General features: G+C 37.9%; 1 protein-coding gene and 1 long non-coding RNA gene across 2 annotated transcripts; one reads left to right on the top strand and one right to left on the bottom strand.

Moving 5' to 3' along the window:
* Positions 1-1278: 1278 nt before the first annotated feature.
* Positions 1279-3187, top strand: LOC119629727 (uncharacterized). The gene is made up of 3 exons (XR_005245632.2): positions 1279-1451; positions 2296-2479; positions 3016-3187. It is a non-coding gene; the product is annotated as an uncharacterized LOC119629727 (long non-coding RNA).
* Positions 3188-16248: 13061 nt separating this feature from the next.
* On the bottom strand, positions 16249-21801 carry LOC101743839 (uncharacterized). The gene is made up of 3 exons (XM_012692802.4): positions 21096-21801; positions 19710-19811; positions 16249-18503 (listed from the first exon to the last, which is right to left on the bottom strand). The coding sequence occupies exons 1-3, from the start codon at positions 21444-21446 to the stop codon at positions 18084-18086; spliced, it is 873 nt and encodes a 290-aa protein (XP_012548256.2). The 5' UTR covers positions 21447-21801; the 3' UTR covers positions 16249-18083.
* Positions 21802-23602: the final 1801 nt, after the last annotated feature.

The following is a 23602-nucleotide window of genomic DNA, read 5'->3' as shown; positions in this document are numbered from 1 at the left end:
GAGAAGATCCGGCGAGAAACTCAGTGGGCTGTGTCTATGGGTTAGTTCGCTCGTCGAGCCCTTCGTCGCAAGCGACGGGTTCGACGAGGACGGTGACCGGTGCTTGTGGTGCCTAAAAGCACCGTTAATGGATCAGGAGGATCCGTAATGACGTGCTTTGGGCGACGTCGACGGTTTACCATTCGGTCTACTGGGTCGGGTATGTAATTTCCAGCGGCTACGATGAGAGGGTTCTCATGTCGTGCCGCCTTCTCAAAATGGCGCAGTGATGCCGACTGTAGATACTTACTAAGAGAGTCGAGCTCCAGGTCATCGTGGAGATCCACATTCCTAAGGAACCATGGCGCTCCGACGGCTATCCTGCAGAATCGTGATTGAATAACCTGAAGGGATTTCAAGTGGGTGCGGGCTGAGTGAGCGAACACTACGCTTGCATACGTCATGACGGGGCGTATACAAGTTTTGTAGAGAAATGTAGGCAAACGTTGCAACTCCATACAAATTTGAGTTAACTTTTACGTTATCGAGAACGTCAATAAAAGCACACAGCTCTCAGAAATAAAACCTCGCATTATCCTTCCCAAGTACATATATCGCAAAATGTTTACGAAGCTTTTTTATTACCCAAATAAAATATTTGCAACGATTAATTAGCTTCAAACACGGAGTGATTCATTGCTGGTTAATTTAAAAACAAAGAGTTCTTCTTGTCAATAATCATTTGATTCGGTCGTTCAGTATGTTTCTTAAGACGTTTTATTGAATCTTAAAAAAAGCAGCAGTAGTTAAAATGTTTCTTTAAAAAAAAATGATTGTCAATAAAGTATTTTTAAACTCACTTTCATTCTACATTCAGCGCCCTAAAGATTAGCAGCTGCTTTCTTTGTTAAGACGAATGATACATATATCAGAGGAAATGTGAAAGTAGCCCCGGTAATCAACCAATTAAAGAGCGGACGGTTAGCGTGGTGTGGACACGTGATGCGTAGAGAGAAGATGCATGTGACTAGGAGATGTATGGAAATGCATTTCATTTCACTTCATATTATAATTTTTCATATAGTGCAGTTTTCATTAACCAGGTGAAAAATCCCTTAAATTTTTTATTTTATTTTAGTTCTTTTATTTCATCCTTGTTTCGTTCTAAGATTCACATTTTATTTTACTATATATACGTTTTTCATCATAATTTAGATTTACCAAATACCAAAATGTAAAAATATCACTTTCTATTCGTTGTTTTGTCTATGGACTCCAAGTACAACATGTGTCAAAATCGTGAGCATTGTTACACGATTTAGTGCAAAACAAATCGATGGAGATTCTAAATTAGAAATCATTCGACCAAATTTAAAGCATCACATGAATATTTGGTTTTCCTCGTATGAATAACTAAACTGCAAAACAAAAACACATTGATTTACCAAGTTGGTCAAGATTCAATGATCCGGGTGAGCTAAATACGGCGGGACCCACTAATGTCCCGCCGATGTATTTAAAGGCGAATTCAGACGCCTGCGCGCGAGACTATTGCTGGACGAGTGATTTGATAAATTATCGCTACAGGAGAATGCTGAGAGTAAAACCTAAAAGCAAACGGAAATATTCGGAATAATATTTGGAGTATTCGAGTTTATTAGGTTTTAAATACTGACCGAAAAATTAGGAATCAATGTACAATTTTTTTTTGATTTCTTAGATGGGACGAGCTCAAAGCCCACCTGGTGTTATGTGGTTACTGAAGCCCATAGACATCTACAACGTAAACACCGCCACCCATCTTGAGATATGAGTTCTAAGGTCTCAGTATAGTTACAACGGCTGCCCCGCCCTTCAAACCGAAATGAAATACTGTTTAACGGCAGATATATAGGCAGGGCGGTGGTATCTACCCGTTCGGACTCACAAGAGGTCCTACCACCAGTAATTACGCAAATTATAATTTTGCGGGTTTGATTTTTATTAGGTACACGAGGTTATTCCTTCACCGTGGAAGTCAATCGTGAAGATTTCTTAATTGCGTATTTCATTAAAAAATTGGTACCCGCCTGCGGGAATCGAACACCGGTGCATCGATACGATTACACCGGACGTCTTATCCTTTAGGCCACGACGACTTCCATATGTAGGTATGTTTATATGTACATAGTTATAAAACACCCAGGCAAAGAGCAAACTTCACACGAATTATGGCCCCGTGTGGGAGTATATACCGTGTGTTAGTTGAGAGAATATGCTCCGTACTTTTCTTATTTTGGATAAGTAGACTTGCTCACGTCTCATCTTGCATTCCAGAATCGAAAACTAAAACCGAACCATCATTAGTTACAAGCGGCTACCTATCTATTTCTGGCGCGAAGGAGTCTTTAACCTTAACCACTTAACTGTGAGATCGTCCACCCATCTGAGTAATGGAAAAAATGGATATACTATGGATATACGGAGATATGAGCCAAAGAGGATCGACGTCAGGCAGACGGTTGGTCATAAAACTCCTGCCAAATCCCTGCACAGTATTATAAGAGGCACTGACACATGCTGTATTGACCCCGCGTAATGTGGCATAAGGGCATGGAGAAGCAGAAGACTATTATAATTAGGGATTTTGGACTGCATTATCATACAGTGTAACAGATTCAGTAATCGAACAACATTGGTCAACAGTTGTATGCTATCACGGCAACCAATCGAGTTACATCTGCACAATACCATTATGATAAATTAAGATAAAACGTAACGAAACTGTGTACGGCAACCGCATTTGCAACAACCTCGCTCCGGATCACGAATATGAATCACTTCGATTGCCGAAGGGTTCGGGCCGTCGTTGGATTGCTTATAAAGCGCAGTACAGACTGTACAGACGCTTATAATATTTTAGGAATAAATCAATACTGTGTCTCGTTATTTAGCTTTAAAGAACAGTGAAGAAAACGCTTAAAACTTTTGTCTAATACGAAGCTTGTTTACGCGCTTTTTTTATTAGCCTGTCTATCCATATTTTTTTTCGGGCAGGGGGCCGATCCTACGAGATATCCGTGCCTAGGGGGTACACGGGGCATGTGGGACTTGACATGCTGCAGATATTGGGAGCAGACTACAAGCCTATTGAAATTCACAAAGTAATTTGACCAGGACGTCCGATTAACTTGAAAATCACGTATTATGGACCTATGGATGACATCGATGGCAAGACAATTTTTTTTTTAATTCGGCCTAATACTTGACCCGAGTAAAAAAGGTTTAATAATTAAGTCGGTTCGCTGTTAAAGTTTTTTATCCTTTCTTCCCTGTTACGAGGCTAGGTTACGGTCCGGTTATCTGGTTATGCGAATGTTGTTTTTACCAGAACATCATCATACCTTGACACATGCGGCCAAATATTCTATTGGCGGCTGTCCCGGAACCAATTAAATAGGAATGCTTAATCGTTTCGCATGGAAATAAAAGATAAAATATGTAGATGCTGATGCAGACCGTAGGAACGTATCAAATGTCAAAGACATCAGTGTGATTTTCCAGCCCACGTCGACTGGGTATCCAAAAAAGGATTTCCCAGGGTTGACACCAGGTTGATTTTCCAACCCCCCTTGACTGGGTATCCAAAAAAGGATTTCTCAAGGTTGAAAAAAAGGTAGTGTTCCAGTCTTTTGTGATTAATAATATTTTACTAGTAAATTTTATTTGAACCCCCCGTCTCTAGGAATCAGCTTACTTGTTTCTACTACGAAGAGAAGAAGTAATTCGTTTGATAGGTGGGTAAGCCAGTCGTTATACAATACACTTCAACCTAACGTCTCGTGGTCGGCGGCAGCTTTATGCTCTGATGTCCATGGGCTCCAATATCCATTTAATAACACATGATATGTGAGCTCTTTCTTCTATAAAGTGGAAAACAAATATGTATTATTAAAGACGTCTTTGTTCTGATCGAATTATTTGAAAAATAGAATTCAGCCTTATTTAGGTTATAAAATTCGCATTCAAGTGCTCAGGAGCGCCGCTAACTGCTAAATATCAGATAGACTGCCTTCCAGAAGCATCTTTGCGCATTTTAGCGTATAAAATTTCGAAAATCGTAACGCAATAATATCTTTTCTTTACAACACATATATTCTTGTACGTAGTTCAAACAGTACTTATTAATTTTATTTTATTTTGCTTAGATATGTGGACGAGCTCACAACCCACCTGGTGTTAAGTGGTTACTGGAGCCTATAGACATCTACAACGTAAATGCGCCACACACCTTGAGATATAGTTCTAAGGTCTCAGTATAGTCACAACGGCTGCCCCACCCTTCAAACCGAAACGCACTACTGCTTCACGGCAGAAATAGGTGGGGCGGTTGTACCTACCCGTGCGGACTCACAAGAGGTCCTACCACCAGTAAATTGGCACGATTAAATACGTTCAATGTTTTCAAAACTCCATTCGGTACTGACTGCCTTCCAGAAGCATCTTTGCGCATATTAGCGTATACAACTTCGAAAATCATATTTAAATTTTTACTACAAACTTAATCTTGTACGTAGTTCAAACACTACTTATTAATTGGCACGTTAAAATACGTTCAATGTTTTCAAAACTCCATTCGGTACTGACTGCCTTCCAGAAGCATCTTTGCGCATTTTAGCGTATACAACATCGAAAATCGTATTTAAATTTTTACTACAAACTTAATCTTGTACGTAGTTCAAACACTACTTATTAATTGGCACGATTAAATACGTTCAATGTTTTCAAAACTCCACTCGTTAAAACTCCGATAGCATTTAATTTAAATGTCAAGGACGCAATAAATGCGTTCGCAAAAAATTAAGCACCACCACTGTGTAGCTAAATCGGGATTAGCTATTGCATTCGGTAGTACACTGTTTGTAAATAGTGCGCGATCGATGTAATCTATGTACACGGTGGCAGGACGTCTTGTGAGTCCGCACGGGTAGGGACCACCGCCCTGCCTATTTCTGCCGTGAAGTAGTTTCGGTTTGAAGGGTGGGGCAGCCGTTGTAACTGTACTGAGAACTTAGAACTTATATCTCAAGGTGGTATTTACGTTGTAGATGTTTATGGGCTCCGGTAACAGCTTAACCACAAGCAGCTTAATAAAAAAAAAAAAAAACACGGAGCAATGGATATGATCTCAGAGCAGCAATGGTATGAAAAACATTGATTAAACTGAATGCGCGGGTATGTAACGACAGAAGGAATCTTTCGATTCTCACATATCCGAATCCTGAACGGGACGAACCACACGTGGCTGATGATTGACTCAAATTACCAACAGAGAAATAAAAAAAAGAAATTTATTTAATGTTTACAGAACGATGGCTGCGTGCGAGTGACTTCACTGATTGAATGACATTTTGATATTTAAAAAAAATGTTTCTTTGTCTTTGATATTTATTTCAGCAACTGCCCAAATGGCAGCATTCGGACAGTGATGTCCACGGACTCTTCAAACCATTTAACATCAGTACACCACAAGTACATCTGCCAAGATACGGATAATAAATAAAACAATTGTGTATTACAGATTGTTGACATAAATAAAATACTAACTACTTAATTGGGAGCTTGCTTACTTAGTAATAATTACTTGGTTTTTTGATTCCGTAGTAAGTTTTAGACTAACATTAAGATAAATTGCGAACTTTCTTAGATTTTTAACACAAACCGGGAACTCTTTGCCTATATTGGCTAATAACTTCAACAGAATTTTGCATTTTCATTAAACTAACGAATTCCAAAGCTAAGCTGCCGAATTATTAAAACATGTTTTATTTACTTTGTAAAGCAAAAAGATCAAACAATGTTATAATTCGTTCAGTTGATTTATTCTACAGAGACATGTTCTCCTAGGTTCTCTCGTTCCCGCCGAGATGGCGACGTTCTATTTTCGAAAATGTCATTTGAAATTCGAATTCGGATGCAGCGACCGTTTACGCGCTAAATATGCAACGGCCGCTGCGGCCTGCCGCCATTGCTATTAAGTACAGAAACGATATTTTGTATTTTCTTTTATTTAGTAGATGTTAAACAGTCAAATATGATTTACATAGAAATATAGGAAAACCATAGTTTTTAGCATTTATTTTTCAATGGCGATCATGTATTGATCTCGGCAAAAGAAATTCGTCTTTGTGTATTATACTATTTAACGTGAAATAATAATATTAAGCTACATCCTAAATATTTATTTATATTAGGATGAAATTGAAATGATTAAGATCACCCGTCGGTAAAACGGTTACCGCTATTTTGGAAATAGGCAATGCCAAGTTGTGTAACGCTGGAGCCATTTCGGAATTATTAATGTGTGTAATCACTACATACATAATAAAGAATAAAGTTCTCCGGCACCTCTGTCTGTCTGTTCTCGATAAACTCAAAAATTACCCCACGGATTTTCTTGCCGTTGTCACCAATAGATAGAGTGATTCTCTAGGAAGACTTTGTTTGGTATATAATTTGTTAAATTTTTATGACTAAAATGTAGCGATGTTCATTGGAGATGTCGAAAAACAACTAGGCGGCCTAGGCGCCCGGGATCTTTTAACGAACACGCTGCCTAAAAACTTTGAGATATAATCAAACAATGTATTAGTGGGATATTCTTCTTCAGCTACTTATTTTATGCCGATCATGAGTGTACAATGCGGTAATTGCAAAACTAATCAGACGAATAGGTACAGCATTATTCCTTTTCACTTGAAATACGTCATAGGCCCTAAGCATTTCATGCACTTTATTAACCTCTTGTATACCATATAATTTAAATGCTTATCATTATGGGCGCTATAATTTGTTTCATGTTCAAAATAAATACTTCTAAACTAATGTTAACCAATATTATAAAGTTTTTTTTTGTTTTATATGTTCTTTTTTATTGTGTTTATTACTGTCAGGAAAAAAAATGTATAAAAGAAAATTAAATAAAATAATTAATAAATTATAGTCACCGAAGCGAAACGAGGGCTGGTCGCTAGTGCAATATAATACAAAATATTTAACGTAAGAAATGTTGTGCGTAACGCACGGTCACAATACAAAATAATCAAAATGTATTCGGTTCAAATCGAACGCAGCGTACCGTTTTACAGATTTGAATTTAGAATTATGGAACATTTCGTGTTCGAAATTTAAAATTCCGTTGACCGTTACAAAATTTTAATCGAAACGGTTATATGTATTTGTTTGTTCTAAATGTAGATTAAAAAACAACGTATCTACAGTGGGAAATACGTTCAACTTTTTTTTTTATAAATTTGTCGTTTTCCTTCAATAATATGTATTTTTGTCACCTTTATTAGCTTGATATCTGATGCATGTTTTTTTTTATGACGAAACGATTACTTTTAGGCCGAAAGCGTTTCACCAGGACATGTGGGTGAGCAAAGGCTCAGCCAGGAGGGGTGGGATTTGCTAACAACTGCCCGATCGCCTCCGGAGGATACCTAACAACTCAAGAGCAGCTGCTTCGCGAATAAATGTATGGGATGGATTCTATGAACGTCATTTTCACAAACTTCAAAAGACATCCGACTAACGCATCAAGATCCGATGACATTACAACAATTTTACAACTTCGCTTTAATATCCGGTAATAACAGAATAACATAAAAAATAATCGGATATCAATTGATAGTTCGGTTAGCTATTTAAGAGTGTGTTTTTAATTTTTTAATAACATATAATTATTAAGACACAGTTTTATCTGTTTTAATTGTATTTTTTTTAATTTTGTATTTTCGGCTTCTATACGATCACTCTATTGCACCCAGTGTGTTTCTTATAACTTTACGAAGTGTGCTGCCATTATACAAAACAAAACTAAAATTAAATAAATTCGTAAAAAAATCAAATCCTCTCCATAACAACCTAACGTAATGCATCGCGATTTTAACAAAACTTTCATCGCGTGTTGATTAACATTTTACCAATAAACAGCGCTCATAAAATATCTCCAATTGCTACAAAAAAAAACATCTTTAATAGAAGTGATCTTACTGCAATAAAAATACACTACATTACGCATTTACGTAAATGAAGTATTTGAGCTAATTCAAAGAAAGGTCATTCCAGTATGTTCTTCGATAGAATTCTACGTGACCACGAAAACTGTAAAAGTATTCGAAGCGTCGGAGATATTTAATAGGATGACAATAGAAAGAGGGAGTTTAAAACTTTAAAGCAATTTTTATTATTTCTACGACTTACGTTAAACCGAAGCAATACTCGATTTTAAAGTTGATAATACTGAAATATTATAGAATAAATTCATGCAGACCGAATCAAATTATATGTTTTCTGTGGAATATTCCAGATTTATTGGAAGACCTGAGTGTATTCATTTATTCTGTAAATACCAAAATGCATATTTTGTATAACTGAAATGGTGTTTTATTTTTTGACGATATGATCGTTTTTAAGCGATGTTTGAAAACTGTCCTTTGCTTTGTGATGGCAATGCTGTCTGTGACAGATGGAGACATAAAAATAATATGACTTTGAAAAAATATATATTTTTTACTAACAATAACACGGACATACATTTCTTTCTTTTTATTCCTAGATGATTGGACGAGCTCACAGCCCACCTGGTGTTAAGTGGTTACTGAAGCCCATAGACATTTACGACGTAAATGCGCCACCCACCTTGAGATATAAGTTCTAAGGTCTCAAGTATAGTTACAACGGCTGCCCCACCCTTCTAACCGAAACGCATTACTGCTTCACGGCAGAAATAGGCAGGGTGGTGGTACCCACCCGCGCGGACTCACAAGAGGTCCTACCACCAGTAAGAAAACCAAACCAAACAGCCATATTCCGTTTATTGATATCATACACGCAAACGTTGGAAACTTCTAAATTAATGGAAATTAACTTATCTCAAAAGATAAAACTACACATTAAGCACATACACGTGTGCTTTCCGTTTTGACCAACTTGGCTCGTCATTTGTACACGTGTTCCCCGATACGGGAATTATGTTAATTTTCATGTTTTTCATTCACAAACGCGCCACCTACTAAGGTAATTGGGCTAGCGTTCAATCCTTGAGACAAAAATTGCTTTCACGTGTATTTGATTGGGATACGACCGTAATGCGATGTTACGTTGTTCATGTTTTTTTTTTTACATAGTCGCATAAAATAATTCAGACCCCACAATAAAGATCACCTTTTTTTTTTACCTATTCTAGTAGCCTCGAGGGGTTATTCTGGATTCGCCGAATTAGTAGGTGAGCTCACGGGGCTCAAACCTGACTATGTTGCTAACACGAACCCTAACAAGAGCCGTGCTTCGCAGAATCTACCACTGGATCGGAAACGCGACCTACTGAGAAGATCCGGCGAGAAACTCAATGGGCTGCAAAGATCACCGAAACGTCACAATGTGAATAATGCTACCGACCTTGAAGTCGCCGTTTCAATTCTTTCAACAGCTGTCCTCACAGTTCAAACCGGGATAAAGAAATAAGGAAAGTTTTTATTTCCTTATTGAGTAGATAGATCAGGGTTTCTCCTAAACATTGGTCCATTTAAAGGCAAGCGTATAATAAAGCTACAGTCTAATTTTAATTGAAGCAAGTCATAAAATCCAGTGAGCTACTAAAGAAATAAATTTTCATGAAGCGCTATACGTCTAATACCATGGTGAATTAATATTAGATAGCAGATAACAATAGTTGCACAATTACTCCCCTTTTTTTTAATCCCCTGTCTTCCGCGTAAGGCAGTTTTTCACACACCAATACAACGGCATGTTAAATCGCTCGTGAGAGGTTGAGAGGAATTGTTCTCAGATACGTAAGCAAAAGAGCATTTTTTGTAAATAGAATTGCTTAGTGATTGTTGCCTTAAAGTTTCGCGTTGTTAACTCATACGCTGCTATCCCTCTTCCCTATTTTCACAGAACTGTCTTGAAGTTCCCTAAATGATACATTTCGCGTTGTTAAGTCATACAGTACCATCCCACTGCGCAGTTTCTACAGAACTGGAAGTTCCTTAAATTGTATATTTTATAATCGACCATTGAAAACTACGTGACTTATTATTGTTGTCGTACTGTATACCCGTAATTCATCATTACTCGTGGCGTGTGGCTCGTGTACGCCCACTTATTCCACCGTGCATTATCTGTCACAAATATTGATATATAAAACGGTTTGATCACTTCATGCGAACCCAATTAAAGTAAGCTGCAATCGTTTCTCTGTTGCGTACGAAAGCTGATCGTCTAGAGAGACCATATCAGCGTCACCGGGCTGGGGGGCTCACGGTGCTCAAACCTGACGTTGTTGCTAACACGAAACCTAGCAAGAGTCATGCTTCACAGAATCTACCAGCGGATCGAAAACGCGACCCACTGAGAAGATTCGGCGAGAAACTCAGTGGGCTGTGTCTGTGGGTTAATTTACTTGCCGAGCCCTTCGTCGCAAGCGACAGTTTGGACGAGAATGATGACCGGACGAAAGCTTAATGATATTCCTACGTGTTTTTATAATGGAACTTGCTGTCTAGTTTTGACGACGGTGGCTTTGGTAAGTTTCGGTGCTTGGTTTTGTAGTTCTTCTTCTTTTTCTCCACCATATCCCACTAGGTGGGGTCGGCACAGCAAATTTTCCTCTTCCATTCTCTTCTATCAGGCGTCATATCAACACTCCATCCATGTGTACTTCCATGGCTACTTTCACACTTCCTCTGATATACTCTGTAGTTGCGTAATAGTTTTAATATGCCATAGACATTTATGTATGGTTTATAGCAGGGCATGATAGAGGGTACAAGACCGAACGGCAGATCACCGTTACGATGGACTGACCAGATAAAAGCAGCTCTAAGCGGTCCTGTCAAGGAGTGCACTAGAAAGGCCGCGCTACGCGAGGAATGGCGATGTCTTGTGAAGCGCACCACCAGCCGAAATGATGACCACGACCACTCTGCCAAGAGCGTAAACGACTGAGAACAATATAGTAGCGTACATATTTAATAAATAGGTATATAGGTATTAAATATAGATAATATAGACAACGAAAATATGTATATAATAGCCGTACTCGCCCGCTTCATTGGGCATTTAAAATTACCATTATTAATTATTGTCATTATTATTAGGGAGTCCAACACTCATATAAATATTAGCCTATCCATTAAGTACATCTATTTTCTACATGGATACCAAATTTCAGTTCAATCGGACGCATGGTTCAGTAGTTATAACGGAAAATCCGTGAAAACCACTGTAGATTTATATATTAGTATAGATTAGATTGACTCGATGATCCAGTAGTTAGCACTCCCGATTGTTGTGCCGAGGGCGGTGAGTTCGATTCCCACATCGGGCAAACATTCGTATGATGAACAAGTTTGTTTGCTCTGTGTCTGGGTGCTCATTTTCTATATATGTTTACATTTAAATGTATATAAGTATTTTTGACAATACAGGGGAATCCTAATTTTGGGCCGGATGACCGAGCGTAGTTCGTTCCTAGTTATTTATTTCTTTATTATTAGTATATTATAATCTATGGTTACCGGAGCCTATAAACAACGTTTTGAAGTCATCGTGGCCTAAAGGATAAGATGTTCGGTGCATTCGTATCTAGCAATGCACCGGTGTTGGAATCCCGCAGGCGGGTACCAATTTTTGTAATGAAATACGTACTTAATTAATGTTTCCAATTGACTTCCACGGTGAAGGAATAACATCGTGTAATAAACACGAAACCCACAAAATTATAATTTGCGTAATTACTGGTGGTAGGACGTCTTGTGAGTACGCACGGGTAAGTACCACCACCCTGCCTATTTCTGACGTGAAGTAGTAATGCGTTTCGGTTAGAAGGGTGGGGCAGCCGTTGTAACTATACTGAGACCTTAGAACTCATATCTCAAGGTGGGTGGCGAAATTTTCATTGTAGACGTCTGTGGGATCCGGTAACCACTTAACACCAGGTGGGCCGTGAGCTCGTCCACCCATCTAAGAAATAAAATAAAAAACATATGTCAAATTTAATAGAGCATCAATTATTTTTAAAAACAACCGCTGTTAACTAAGTAGGTATCGGCTTAAACATATAATCTATTATATTAAGTGTAATCATCTATCAATAAGCTATTGCCGATAGGCATTAAACATGCTCAACAAAAACAGTAGTTTTATAGACTCAACAATTAATTTTAATCCTGAAGCCTTCACTATTTATTTATAGTATTTACCGATCGTCGATAAGTACGGGCGATAAATGCATTTGAACCGTGCAATGAAATTCGAGAATCGTAAATGATAATATTCTTTCTCACTATAGACGCGATATTGACCTCTTCACCCATGTCTATACCTACATACTACTACATCGTAATTTTTTTATTTTATTTATTAAATAGACAGTGTTAATGGTTACTGAAGCCAATGAAATCGCTACGCGTCGGCCCAATTTAAGAGATGATATCGAATGCTCAACTAATTACATATTATATTCTGTAACGATTTTCCTCTCCTTTTAAATCGGAACATATGGTTCACGGCAGAAGTGAATAGGCTATAAACGCGTGCAGGATTTCACCATATTTATTATGAACCTCCAATAGACGTGACAAATACAAACAATCTCATTTGCTGCAGGACTTAACGCAAATCATGTGTTATTGATATACTAGTATTTTAATATACTTTTTTTTATTTTATCTTCGCACCTTTTTTGTGGTTGAAGAATTACTTGTGGCCCGGAGGCCTTTCCGGTTTCACCAGGACAGGTGAGCTCAGCCATGAGGGGTGGGGTTTGCTTACAACTAAGTGCCTCCAAAAGAGACCTAACAATTCAAAAGCAGCTGGTTTCTGAATGTTCTATTACCGGATCGGAATCGCGATCCGCTGAGAAGATCCGGCGAGTAACTCAGCGGGCTGACGCATGGGTAACTCACTCCTGATATATACCTATTCACGTAAATAGCAGAAACAACAAAGTCATAGCTTAACCAACAGGGTTGCTTTATTTATTAATTATTATATTATAATTTATTATCTACTGGAAGTATTGAATTTTACACAATTATTGTAGGTCTCTCAAACTACACTCAATTGTTTTATAACTTATTTCTAAACAATTCGATTTACTAGCATAGAAAATTTAAAATTAATAAGCCACAACCAATCAAAGATTAATAAGCTACTGCGAAGCTATCTTCACTATCTACGTAATCATTATTGTTTAAATCTTTGTATTTATCTCCATCATTGTGAATGTCATTACTAAACAATCTTTTAATTTCCACTTGATCTTCCTCGTTCGCTTCATCGTCTACCGTATCTTCTAATACATTCTCGTCGTACTCTTTCGAATCATCAGACGCAATTAAAGGAACGTCATTATTTTCGTAGTCATGGTTACTTGAATATTTTTGTGTTTCTGAGTCATCAATCTCTTGTTCTTCGGTATCATGTGAATGACTGCCTTCATTTTGGTCATCATTTTCCCCATAATCGTCGTCGTCTTGAGTATTATCGTCTCCTGTGCTATCGTCTTCTTCGTATTCGTCATTATATTCATTATGTACTTGTGCGTTTTGCGCAAATCTGTACACATTCGAACTGGACTGCGTAAGCTCTGCGTTCTTCCTCTGTATCGTGCCTTGAGAAGAACCATAACTTGATGCATCATTAAAATCTTCGGAACTATCATTTGGGTCACTGACTCGTGAATTTGTCATATAATTTATATTAGGTGGATAAAAAGAGGCTTGAGTTTCATTGGGGACGGTTTGTAACGTCAGTACCGCGTCATAGGTTACTCCTGGGTTGCCCATGAATACCAACACTACGTATTTATACCCAGGGCCACCATCAACAATATTAGCTTTTAAATCTGTTCCAAAATCTATTCCACTCACTCTGACATGACCTATAGTATCTCCATCTCCCACGGCTGGATACCGAAGAGCGAGGGAGCCTCCGGGAACCGAAATCCTTATCTGTTCAGTGTTGGACTTCTCCAATTCTTCATTTCCGACGTCTAATAAGAACACATAGGGGTACTTGTGAAATGGATTCGCCGCTGTCACGACGAAGAGATAAAACACGATTGGCAGCAACATCGCGGTACCACGAAACAGCTATGACAGACAGGTCATGGTACATTAATCTGTATCTTATATAACGCTGTGTTACGGTTGAAGTTACCGTTTTTGTCCGGCCGTGACTGTGAGCGTGACAATTCCAATGCCAAATGTATCTTCTTTTGAACAGCGTGATCAGGAAAAGTACTAAGTAAATTTCCTTAATGATAACTAAACACGGCTTCCGAAAACACAGAGCGGTTTTTTTTTGAGAATGTCGCTAAATAAAACTCGTTGTTTGTATTGTCGAGAATGCGAGTGTTTTAATTATGTTTCAATTCATTTTTTTTTTGCGTTTAGGTCGTCACGCTTAGGACATTTTTTGTCACAATATTTACTGAAATCAATCTATTTCGTGATTACGACTGAATGCACATTTACCTGCAGGTAAGACGCAATAACTGGTAGTATCGTATGTTTTTTTTTGTACCCCACACACGAGCTCACTACCTGATCATATGTCGTTACTAGAATCAGAACCCATTATTTATTCGGTCCGAATTGAAGAACTGAATAGCGGAATAGCTATGTTTACTGATGGTAGGGCGTCTTATGGATCGGCATGGATAGGTACCACCACAATGCCTAATTGTGTCGTGTAGCATAATTATTGCATTTCGGTTTGCTATGTGCTTAGTGCGAGTTTCTTAACGTTCTCGATAGCGTAAAAGTTAAGCCAATTTTGTATGCAGTTGGAAAAGCGTCCCTAGCGACATACGTACGCAAACGATCCTATTCCATACAAATATGAGCTAACTTTTACGCTATCGAAAACGTTAAAAAGCACGCACTAAGCGTACAGAATGGGACAGCCGTAGTACGATAAAACTGAAACTTTGATTTTTTTTATTGCTTAAGTCGGTGGAAGGAGTTCACAGCCCACCTGGTGTTAAGTGGTTACTGGAGCCCATAGACACCTACAACGTAAATGCGCCACCCACCTTGAGATATAAGTTCTAAGGCCTCAGTATAGTTACAACGGCTGCCCCACCCTTCAAGCCGAAACGCATTATTGCTTCACGGCAGAAATAGGCGGGGTGGTGGTACCTACCCGTGCGGACTCATAAGAGGTCCTACCACCAGTAAGAAAAGTCTTAAAGTTTTTTTTGAATGTGTGATTACTGATGGCTCAGAGATCTTTCCAGTTCCACCAGGACAGGTGGGTGAGCAAATGCTCATCCAGGAGGGTCAAGTTAGAGGGTCCGTTGAGATGAACTTCCTAGTAATCCATGTATTTACCGTAGATCATCCTGTAGCAGAGGGAGGAATTTATACGAAGAATACCAGAGGAATTTAGAACCCTGGGATATGGCTATGAATCCCCTATTAATGGGCATCAATAATGTTTATTATTACATGATAAATTGATTGGTAGTTTAAAAACTGTGACACAAGCGACTCTTTATTCCAATTCCATTTTTGGAACAATGCATTTTTAAATTCCTAATTAACCTCAGCTAAGCCACGGCACAGATCTTGTTAATAATATAATCTTCTTCTTCTTCTGAGCCGGTCTCTTCATTACTGAAGGTCGTGTCTAATCTAAAATGTGGACCACTCGATGCACAATGCTTCCCCACGTCTTCCTGTCCTCGGCGGTCTTTATAGCCTCGGTTATTGGCAGGCCGGTGAGCGTCATAACCAGATCAGACCAGCGGATAGGTGAGCGTCCGCGTGATCTTCTCCCGTCAACCTGACCAACTACCATCAGCTTCTCCAAGTTATCGGGGCCTCTACGAGCGATGTGGCCGAAATACGCGAGAATACGTCGGAAGCAGATAGCGGACAGCTCCTTCAGAATGGACAGGTTGGTCCGGCATGCTATCCATGGAACTCGCAACATCCGTCTCCAACACCACATTTCAAAAGCGTCGATCTTTGCTCTCTCACTTCGTCTTATCGTCCAGGATTCGGCGCCATAAAGAAAGATTGAGAAGACCAATGGACCTTAGAACTTATCTCAAGGAGAATGGTGCATTTACGTTGTAAATGTCTATAGGCTCCAGTAAGCATTTAACACCAGGTGGGCTGTGAGCACTTCCACCCAATAAGCAAAAAAAAAAAATTTTTTTTTCAAAGCCAGTATCAAAAACATAGGAAACGTAAGACAATAAAACATCACAAGAATATTCACAGCTTTATTTCCGTTTGTTCTTTTCATACATTTCATTTTTATTGCGTATCGCGACGCATTTGCAGATCACGATTTAAAAATAAACAGGCGTTCTGAAGCGTTTTAACGTTCGTTTTGTTTTTATGAGTTTGGAAGATTTGTTTTGTGACTTTTAATCGCGTATTTTTTTTTATTATTCGACCTGCATATATCTATCTATATAACGAAATCATTCAACGTAATTTTCAGCACCTTCAAGACGAGCGTACAAGTTGAAACTTTACCCAACTATCGAAATCGGATGACCGATAATAATTTTATTATAATATTATCGACCTAATAATACCTTGGTCATTAGGTTAATATTTTAGGGATAGATAAAAAAAATAGTTAAGCTTACTGTACCAGCGTGTTTTTTTTTTGAAACCATATTTTAATTATTGAACTAAATGTTCATAAAATAATAATAATATGTATATTCATTACAGACTCGGATAGAAGATTGCTTTTTCACGAGTACACACGGTATATAGATAACAGAATGTCCGATTTTTCTTTCAACTAACAAACTACGTAATACGCACACGCGGAAATTGGTGGTAGAGAGACTTTTGCTCCCGCATATGTAGACACCACCGCTCTGTCCACGTCTGTGTCACACCACCCGAACGCATTACTCCTTTACGTCAGAGTGCTCAGTGCGAGTTTTTTTTTAACGTTCTCGATAACGTAAAAGTTAACTCTAATTTGTATGCAGTTGGAACAGCGCCCCTAGCGGCAAACGTTGTAGCTCTATACAAATTTAGATAAAGAAGTCATACGTTCGGGTTTGAAAGGTACGACTCAGAGCTTGCGTCTCAAAGTGGCGGCATTTAAGTTAGGTTATCTATGAGCTCCGGTAACCACTTAAAACCGAAAGGTTCGTGAACCCGTTCACCCACCTAAGCAATGAAAATAAACAAAACAATGGCTTAATATAATACATAATTTTATAGCACCAAGAAATGTAATTTCCAAAACGAGATTTTATTGAATTTTCTATGCAATTTTAAATTCAGTTCGTAATTTTATTACGAATGAAGCCAATCAGTAAACAAAACCACGAAAACATCCAGAGTAATTGCATACATATATAAAATTTATATCATTCTTTTCACACTAACAGTAATGTCATTTTTTTGTTAACCACAAAAAAAAGTTATCACGCATAAATTACATTTAAAATTTAAATTAAATTGATATTTAACCTTTTTTTGTGGCTAAAAAATATCATTGTTGCTACTCAATGCAGACGCTTTACTAATTATTTTATAATTTCAATGCAACCCATCATCCTTGTTATATTAATGTCTGGGATGTCGTATTACCTATGTATAATTTTAGGCAAATATGAAAAGATCCAAATTTATCATTTCACCAAAAAAATTCATATCCAAACCTACATATGAGTCGACTATTATCAAAGCCGGCAACGTGACTTTTGGACAATTATTGGTAAATCAGAAAAACGAATTATTGACTTTGTATTCCATTGGCAGTCACAAAACTCTTCGGAACGACATCTTAGATAAATAACAGGTTAACTATTAACCTTTATTTAATGCAGGTGTTGTACCGTATTCTTTGAAGGAGACGATTATATTCAAATCAATCTGTATTGACATATCAATAACATTTTTTTGTCCAAATGCACAGATTGCCACCTTTGATAATAGACGACTCATATAACCCACGTAAGTGATTACGCACAGTAGCTTTATTAACTATGGGGATTACGAAAAGCCAATAACCATAACATTAATTTTAACAATAAATTTTGAGCACATAAACAGGAACAGTCTTTACTACTATCGCAAGAAAGACCTCAACTGCTTATTTTGTCGCTGCAAGGAATTCTGAGCGCGATCCGCTTGGCAAATCATCTGATCTAATTTACTCATTTGTGTATCAACTTGTTTACTAATATCACAAATCATCGCTTTGCTGACATTCTTATCGGCTTGCTGCATCTCATCTAAATGTTTCAGAGCCGTATTGATGTCGCCGCCATTTTGTTGACCGCCATGTTTTTCATTTCGCGCGCTTCCTGACATTTCTGTATCGTCGGGGCCAAGCCCTGCGTTCACAGAGTCGATTCGGTTCGAAACCGGCACGTAGTCTCTTTGGAAATTCGTTTGACCTACGTAACTGGGGTCGCTAGAATACGAAATATTATCTTTGGAATTCAATTTGACTCGGAAGAAATTCGTGATGCTACCGCAAACGCCCTGCGAATGTAAACATTCATATTAAATTACATATTAACAATACGTATGATTTTACTAGTGGCAGAACCTCTTGTGAGTCTGCACGGGTAGGTACCACCACCCCGCCTATTTCTAACGTGAAGCAGTAATGCGTTTCGGTTTGAAGGGTGGGGCAGCCGTTGTAACTATACTGAGACCTTCGAACTTATATCTCAATATGGATGGCGCATCTACGTTGTAGATGTCTATGGGCCCCAGTAACAATTTAGCACCAAGTGCGCTGTGAGCTCGTCCACCCATCTAAGCAATTAAAAAAAAACCAAACATAAGCAAAATATATTACACACAGATAATGAAGATGATAGAATTAAATGATTTCATTTCATTGCTGATTTCATTAAACCGCTCCGCCAGAATATGCATTCGCAAAAATTGAACACCTATCATACAGACTACGGCAAATCGATCTCACTTGATCGACGAGGGAAAAACGTTGTCTTCCACTTTATTTCCCCCGGGCATATTGTCCAAAGCGGTGTGGGTTTTCACACAAAGAAGACAATGCCAGAATCTCTTAGCCCTATAGCTATAGGTTAAAATTGTAATCGCAGCAAAGTGTACAAATGACACAATACATCACAAGCTACTTCCTTTGCTTAACAGAATCAAGATGGAGAATCAACACGGCCTTTTCCGTATCTCTTTAGATTATTAAATGGGGTTTGCTAAAGAGCATTGATAAAGAGCAATCGAGTCAATAAACCCCATATAATAATTCGACACAAAATTAGGAGATATAATAACACTATTGACAAAAGCCAGGCGTCGTCTTCAGTCGGAGACGAGACCATCGCGAAATAAACGCAAAATGAAGGTCCAACGTCCGTGCAACAACAGACCGAACTAAATCCTAAGACCTATGCAGATGCCTGCAACTAAAAAGATGGGATTTTGGCTACATCGAGTACCTACTACCCCGATAATTATATCAAGCCCCTTCCTTGGGAAAACGTCAATTGGAAAAGGCATGATCGGGGTAAAAAAAAGTAATTATAAACTATTGAATAAGGTAAGAATTAATTTATTAATTACAGATGATCGGGATTTAAGTAACGGCTTAGAACTGTTTCAGAGTATGCCACAAGGACCATATAAAATAGCAAAGCGGTTTGAGAGCTTTTCACTCCGAAGTTAAAGAAGATCGATAATTAGTTGAGCGTAACTCACTTTTAGTCGATTTATTTTCGTTTGAGTTGAATCTAGGATAGTGTTGAGTTCCGTGAGACCAGTCGTGCCTTCCTTCATTTGATCATGAAGCATAGCCGTATTCTGAAATATGAGAAAGAACAGACTAATAACACAAAACGATTCTTAATTTTTGATGTGAAACATCTATAGCCGCACGTAAAACCAATTTCTGGTGTGGCGACGCGTCGCCATGCGCAATCGACTGTGCGATTCTCTCCCACTCGATCCGGCGTTAAGCCATCTCTCTCGCTACACTGAGCTCGGATATTATACCTATAGTGTATACTCCGTAGTGTATACAGTGTTGTTCACTACAGTACACATAACCTATGTTTTACTTGAAATAAAACGATTCTTAATTTTTGATGTGAAACATCTATAGCCGCACGTAAAACCAATTTCTGGTGTGGCGACGCGTCGCCATGCGCAATCGTCTGTGCGATTCTCTCCCACTCGATCCGGCGTTAAGCCATCTCTCTCGCTACACTGAGCTCGGATATTATACCTATAGTGTATACTCCGTAGTGTATACAGTGTTGTTCACTACAGTACACATAGCCTATGTTTTACTTGAAAACAAATTATTTTTCGTAATATTTTATTTTATCATTATGATATATTTAATTCCTATCACAATCTGTTCTTTTCTGCATATTACTTTTACAAAATAATGTCGATGTTTCACATCTGCCAGGCGTCCCGTGACGGCTCACTTTTTTTTTTTATTGCTTTGATGGGTGGACGAGCTCATAGCCCACCTGGTGTTAAGTGGTTACTTATTTTTAGTGAGAAATACATTAAAGTGTATCGGGTCTACAGATGGAATTAGTGATTTCGCGACACTAAGCAAGACAACAGAGTTTACAAATCAGAGATACAGCCTCATGTGGACTATTGCGCCAATCTCTGAGGCGGGCCTCCCAAATAACAGCGAGTATTCTTTTCTACTACTGGATTCCCACATCGACCTACGGAGCATGACAGGCCGCCTATAAGTAAAGCCCACGGTGTCTCTACATTGTGTCATTTCGAAAAAAGTTGAAAAAAGCAGCAGTCGCCTTCAGATATCCTCAACAAAATTCACGGGCCACCCGATAAATGAACTAATTTCATTGTAAATAGAACTTTTTCCAATCTCCAATCCAATAGTTATAACTATAGGAACATAATTCGTAAATTTAAAACCGGGTGATAATCACGAAAAAAATGTACATTTATAAATTGTATATCAATTGACTTTATTATTTTCCGGTCAATCTACTTTGATTTAATCAAAGAGTGACATATTACTTTTTAGTACTTAATAGTTTTTTTTATTATATTATCAAGTAAGTACATAATAAGCAAAGTAATCAGGACACATACCTCAGCAGTTTTTATTTCCACTTCTTCGAATTCAACAATATCTAAATGTTTATTTTTCCTGATAAATTCATCTTTGTCCGGTAAAGGCTGACCGAACAGCTCCGCTCTTAAGCAGGCGTCTTCGTAAGCTTTCAGTGACATTTTATGATTTTTGTGAAATATAAAGAGAGATAGAGTAAAACTACTATGAGGAAAAAATATTTCACAACTAAGTCGGAGATTGAAAAATACTGTAAAGTGTGTAAAGTTTACTGGGTAGATGACATCAGTCTTGATGGAGTTAACATTGGATCGCGCGTATTGATTTTTTGTCAAGGACATTTTCAACTTTACTCCATCGAACGAAAACATTTTTGTCAATTAACAAACACATCTTTCGTTTTATTAAGAGTTCGATTAATTAAACTGTGTTGAATCAATTTTAATTTCCAGATATAATGTTAATATCACATTAAATTTCAAAAACATAAAGCTTATTCAACATTATTAAAATTTGTTATTGAAATTTCGCGCTCCATAACAATTTTCTTGCCATAATAAACCCCAAAATTGAAAACAGTATGTTTTACAATGGCAACACTACCTGTTTCTTCTATTGGTAATAAATACATGCCAAATGAATTAGCTACCAAGCTTAATTTTATTCTGTAAAAAGAATAACGTAGACACCCTGGTTTTATGGTACTCCGTCGCAGTGAGTAAAATTTAATCGTAAAGTAGTATCCTGACCCATCCCACATACAATAGTAGTTTTTTTTACTAAGGAAGAATACGTGATGAACCAGCACGTTTTCCAACTTCACCAGAACGAAAAGACGAACTCAAGCGTTCAGCTGAGGTAATGTAGGTACATAATACTATCGTTTCAATAAATTTTGCAAGCAATTAAAACCAATTAATTATTAGATCATTTTTGTCAAAAAATACTGTTTCAAGACTCAATTTCTCTACACTATCTGATGAAGCTATAGGCTTTTTCTCGGAAACGCGAGGAGCGAAGTGGAGTGAATTATTAATTCTGTTATTTTTTTAGGCTTGAATGTTTAATAGTGCAAGGGATCATTATTAACCTTTTAGTGTCTGTGAAACTGCCTAATGTATGGGGAAATGAAACAAATTCACTTTAGGTGACAAAGTGATCGGATTCTCGCAAAAATTCTATTGAAGTGTCTGTAAATTCCCACAATTTTAGTAGGATATTATTGCATCTCCTCTGGTTTCTGGTTTAAAAATAAAATTGAGTAATTTTTAAATACTTCACCTTTCTTTTACATAGCGAATTTGTCCCAACTGTTCTTTCACTTGGTTGATTATTAAATAACTGGCCTTCACAGGGTGCCTCGTAGATGTAAAACATCAAAGTATGATTTATGATTAATAAAAGCTATGATCAAAGCATTATGATTAATAAAAGCTATGATCAAAGCATTATGATTAATAAAAGCTATGATCAAAGCAAATTAGAAAACCGAATGATCTGATATAGCCTCGTCGTGAATTAAAGGATAAGACGCCGTTGTAGATGTTTATGGGCACCGGTAAACACTTATCACCAGGTGGGCTGTGAGCTCGTCAGCAATAAACTCACAGCAGCAATAAGCTTTAGAACTAACAATTAACTATACAATAAATTAAAAAATCGCACCCATATCCAAGGAAGGCAAGGGCGGCTCGGCGGCGCGGAGAGGATATCACGCCAGAACCTCTCCCATCCCGTTTGCCCTCATAGCATACAGTTCGGTTTTACTGCCTAGGTGCGCCATTAAGCGTTTCACATGACTTTAAGCTAAGTAATGATTAAGGAGGTTTTAGTTTGAGCCTAAAGAGTAACTTTAGTTTTTTTTATATGGTGATTTAGGATTAGTGTCGGCTTATGAGGATAATAACGTCCGTAATTGTTTAGTATCCGTGAAAAGCATTAGTGTACTAAATTCATTAGGGTAATAGAACAAAATCACCGGATGTTACATTCAAAAAGCATGTAGGAAGATATTTGACAAGTTTTGAATCATGCTAGGGACAAATAAGTTTATCTACAACCATTCCAAATTCTGCGGACAAAACGGTAAACAGTCCCCATCGGTCAAAACACTTCAATTCGGATCCTCCCGATCCACTATCGGTACTTTTAGGCATTCTAAGCACCGGTCAACATTTTCTTCAAGCCCGCAGACACACCCCACTGAGTTTCTCGCCGGCTCTTCTCAGCGGGTCGCGATTCCGATCCGGTGGTAGATTCCGCGAACCACAGCCCTTGCTATGGCTAGTATTACAAAAATCGCCAGGCTGAGTGAGTGAGTTCACACGTACAGTGAAGCTAGAACAACCCCATGAGGTTCCAGCTTATGTAAGCAAAAAACAATTAACAACAATTCCATTCGATTTTAGTAGATTTTTTAGCTCAGTAGAAAATATTCTTTTTGTTTTTTTCAACAATAGCTCGTTCGAACCTCATCATTACACCTATTTTAACAAAAGAAAAAATACCGTTTTAAAAAACTAAAATT

The sequence above is a fragment of the Bombyx mori genome, chromosome 16 (assembly GCF_030269925.1).
Source record: "Bombyx mori chromosome 16, ASM3026992v2".
Lineage (NCBI taxonomy): Eukaryota > Metazoa > Arthropoda > Insecta > Lepidoptera > Bombycidae > Bombyx > Bombyx mori.
The sequence above is the reverse complement of the archived record's forward strand: the minus strand, read 5'-3'. Positions and strand labels throughout refer to the sequence as shown.